The 3,546-nt window shown below is 47.9% G+C and overlaps 1 protein-coding gene across 15 annotated transcripts in view; it reads right to left on the bottom strand.

Annotated features, from left to right (window-relative positions):
* The window catches only part of R3hdm2 (R3H domain containing 2), a 119,032-nt gene that overhangs the window by 12,283 nt on the left and 103,203 nt on the right, over positions 1-3,546 (bottom strand). For all 15 annotated transcript variants that reach the window (XM_026784610.1, XM_026784609.1, XM_026784613.1 and 12 more), the window contains 4 exons: positions 2,164-2,406; positions 1,720-1,846; positions 1,334-1,494; positions 771-925 (listed from right to left, as the gene is read on the bottom strand). In XM_026784610.1, coding sequence (XP_026640411.1) covers positions 771-925; positions 1,334-1,494; positions 1,720-1,846; positions 2,164-2,406 — 686 coding nt within the window. The remainder of the gene's footprint in view (positions 1-770; positions 926-1,333; positions 1,495-1,719; positions 1,847-2,163; positions 2,407-3,546) is intronic.

Genomic DNA, 3,546 nt, shown 5'->3' with positions numbered 1-3,546 from the left:
ATCTATCTATCTATCTATCTATCTATCTATCTATCTATCTATCTATCTATCTATCTATCTATCTATCTATCTATCTTGTTTTTTTCCAGCCTGGGTTTCATTGTTTAGACCTGACTGTCATGGACTTGCTCTGTAGAACAGCCTGGCCTCAAGCGCACAGAGATCTGCCTGTGATCAGCCAGAGAGAGGAGGCAAAGGCAGGTGGATCTTTGAGTCTGAGGCCGCCCTAGACTACAGAGTGAGCTCCAGGACAGCTAGGGATACAAAGTGAGACCTTGTCTGGAAAAAATAAAAATAAAAAAACCCAAACAATCAAAAAAGAAACACAGAAAAACAAACAAACAATGGTAGCAGACTAGATTATTTCTAAAAATATCTCCTCTACAGCTATGATATATCTATCCTCTCTATAGAAAGAAAAAAATTATATAAGTATATTGTAAAATTGGTTCTTTTAATGATGATTGGTCCCTATCTCATAGTTCTGGGTCCAGCTGACTGAATAACAATCATTCCAATCTGTGTCTAAGAAGCAGGCTGTTCTTGCTGCTAAGCTTTATATACATACCAAATCAATGAGGAGGAGAGGAGAACGACCCTCCCACACATACTTTTCAGGCTGTTGACTTTCAAGTGGTGACCCTAATGGATTAGGCTCCCAAGTACTGGACTGCATGTGTGCACTGTGCCAGGACACTGATGGGGTCTTTAATCTTAGGTCTCTTAGACAGTCAATGGGAGCTGTGTCCTGCCTCTCCAGCAGGCCTCACCTGGTGCCATTCTGCTGAGCTGCTGGGATCATGCTGTAGTATACGGGCACACCCCCTGCTGGGAGGCCTCCTTGCACAGACTGGCTGGCAGGGACCAGCATGGGCTGCTGGAAAGGTGGCTGGACCACATTTTGTGAGTCACTGCCCACTGGGACCTGGGTAAAGAAGAACATGACTAGGGGTCAGCTCATCAGGAGCCCAGCACAACTTCTCATTTTAGGAGTCTCCTCCAGTGCTCCTCCTCTGCCCAAAGCAAACACCCACAGAGCTATTACAAGCTCTCCTTCTTTCATACATCGTCCTCAGATAACAGACACAAGGAGGGAGCTTGGTTCTCCTCTGGACTGTTTCCTGGGCACACAACTCTTATGTGACTGTATGGAAACCACAGTCTAAAGACTCTTCTCAACTCTTTGGGCTTGCTTTGAAAATAGAACAACCCTAAAAGTGCTAGGGAAAGATGCTATCTCAGTGTTGGAAACTTAAGTCTGCATGACCCCGGGAGGCTGTCCTTTCTGCTTCACAAGGACGGGGTGACCATTTCTAACACAGAATACACCCACTTGGTAGGAAGGCAGTGGAGTGTACTGAACCACAAGGCCTTGCATCTGGCCTCCCATGCTGCTTCTCTGGTTGCTGAGTAGGCCCTGGTTCTGAGGCTGCTGGACCCCAAGCATGCCTTGGTAAGCCGTCTGCTGCTGGTTAGGCATCATGGGCTGTAAACCTAAGGATGGATAAGGCACAGAAGTCAGTATGAGTGTTTAGGAGGTCACCCCCACAGCTCTAACTGCCTTTCTTTCTATATTCTTACCTGACTCCTTCCTTAGAAATCTAGGACTTCCTACTCCCTCCCCCCAAACTCCCTCCCCTGCCTGACTCCCGGGAAGGTCCTTCTCTCCGGGGCTCTGTCCTCCCCTGGACACCATCTCACACCAGCACTTCCACTCACCAGGCTGCTGGGATGGCTGAGGCAGCTGTTGACCACGCTGGGGGCTATAGGCCACCGGGTGAGAGAGAGGTCGATATTGCTGGTTGGAATTAGGATACTGTCCAGGGGGGTAGTAAGAAACCTGGATCTTTGGTCAGAGGAAATAGATGTAAGAGGTCTCTTTAATCCGGCCATAACATCTGCAAATTACTAAATGCCTCAGGGCTGATAACCAGAAATTTGCAAATAGAGACATTTTGGGTTCACAATTATCAGGTGACTAAACAAGTTTGAAATAAATCAAGACTTGTGTCTCTTGAAAGGAGGTCTCTGGTACAACAGGGACTGTCCAAAGTGAACAATGGGGATAGAAGTCTTTCTGGTCTGTCTAAACCAGAGGAAGAAAGAGCTGAAATACTTGACAAACTGGAGCACTGACTAGGAGCCGAGGAAAGGGCTGCTTACCTGCTGTGGGGGTTGCATGTAGCCTTGGGGTGGCAGGACTTGCTGAGTAGGTGGTGCATGGTTAGAGGCGGAGTAGTTAGAAGTAGGGAGGGGCTGCCCTGCAGAAGCCATGATGAAGCTAGCTTGCTGAGGATGTTGGGAAATAAGCGGGGGCTGGAACAGAGCTGAGGACGGGTCAGCTGCTTCAGTAGAACCTTGGCGGCTAAGGCTCATTTGTCCAAAGGGGTTGCTGAGGTCATCTGCCTGTTGGGAGAGTAGGAGACTCAAGGACTGAGGCTGTGCCAAGCCTTATGCATTTGGCTTCAATACAGAAAGAGACAGAGCTGGTGTGCTGGCACACACCTGGGAGGTGGAGGCTGGAGGATCATCAGTTCAGGATGAGCTTCAGCTACACACTAAGTTCTGGGCTAGTCTCGGCTACACAGGCCTTGTTTCAAATATATTAGTAACTAAAACCAAGACCAGAACAAAAGAAATAGCAATGTTCTAAAGCAGTGGTTCTCAAACTTCCTAATGCTGGGGCCCTTTAACACAGTTCCTCATGCTGCAGTGACCTCCAACCATAAAATTATTTTGTTGCTACTTCATAACTGCAATTTGCTAATGTAAATATCCGTGTTTTCTGATGGTCTTCAGGGAAGGGGTCACGACCCACAGGTGGAGAGCTGCTATTCTACAGCATTCCCTAGACCATTTGAGGCAGTCGTGCTTCTGTGCCCTGAGAAAAGCTGTGTAAAGCCCAAGTTCAGAAACAGCATCTCTACAGAATGGTGACAAGGGCTTCCCTAATGACAACTATTATTAAGGCTGTTTCTTAGGCAATGGAGGCAAAGGGTACAACTTCTACCGACCTAAGGAAAACAGGACAAACAAGAATTCTTCTGTTTCCTGCATTCCTCGTGCTCCTAGCTATAAAAAGGGCTCCTGCCTTGCTATAAATCCTGTTTTTATCAACCATCTGGAAACACCTGTGTAGAATATGGCCAGCAAGGTTCCTGCGCCTCCACAGCCAAGAACTGACTGCTGGGCTCACGCCTGCTGCTTGTCGCCGTGCTCCCTTCCGAGGTCATTTCCACCTTTGTTCTCCGACACTAGCCTGGAGTTCTCCTGCCCTTCAAAACCCACTTCCAATTCTCACCTCCGAAAGGAGGCCAGGGAGAGAGGCTGATTCAGAGGAGGAGACTGACTGGCGGGACTGTAATTACCTTTCTCCCAGCTGTCTTCCCTACGCACAGGTGATGGTGTGCCATCTCGCACTTGCGTGGGGGACAGGTTAGTTTCTTAGCTCCCTGGTCTGTTCTACTCTCTGAACAGTAATTCACATCCAAACACACATGCACATCCATCTCTGAACAGTAATTCACATCCAAACACACATGCACA

Source organism: Microtus ochrogaster, chromosome 24, assembly GCF_000317375.1.
Source record: "Microtus ochrogaster isolate Prairie Vole_2 chromosome 24, MicOch1.0, whole genome shotgun sequence".
Lineage (NCBI taxonomy): Eukaryota > Metazoa > Chordata > Mammalia > Rodentia > Cricetidae > Microtus > Microtus ochrogaster.
This window is presented reverse-complemented; position numbering and strand designations above follow the sequence as displayed.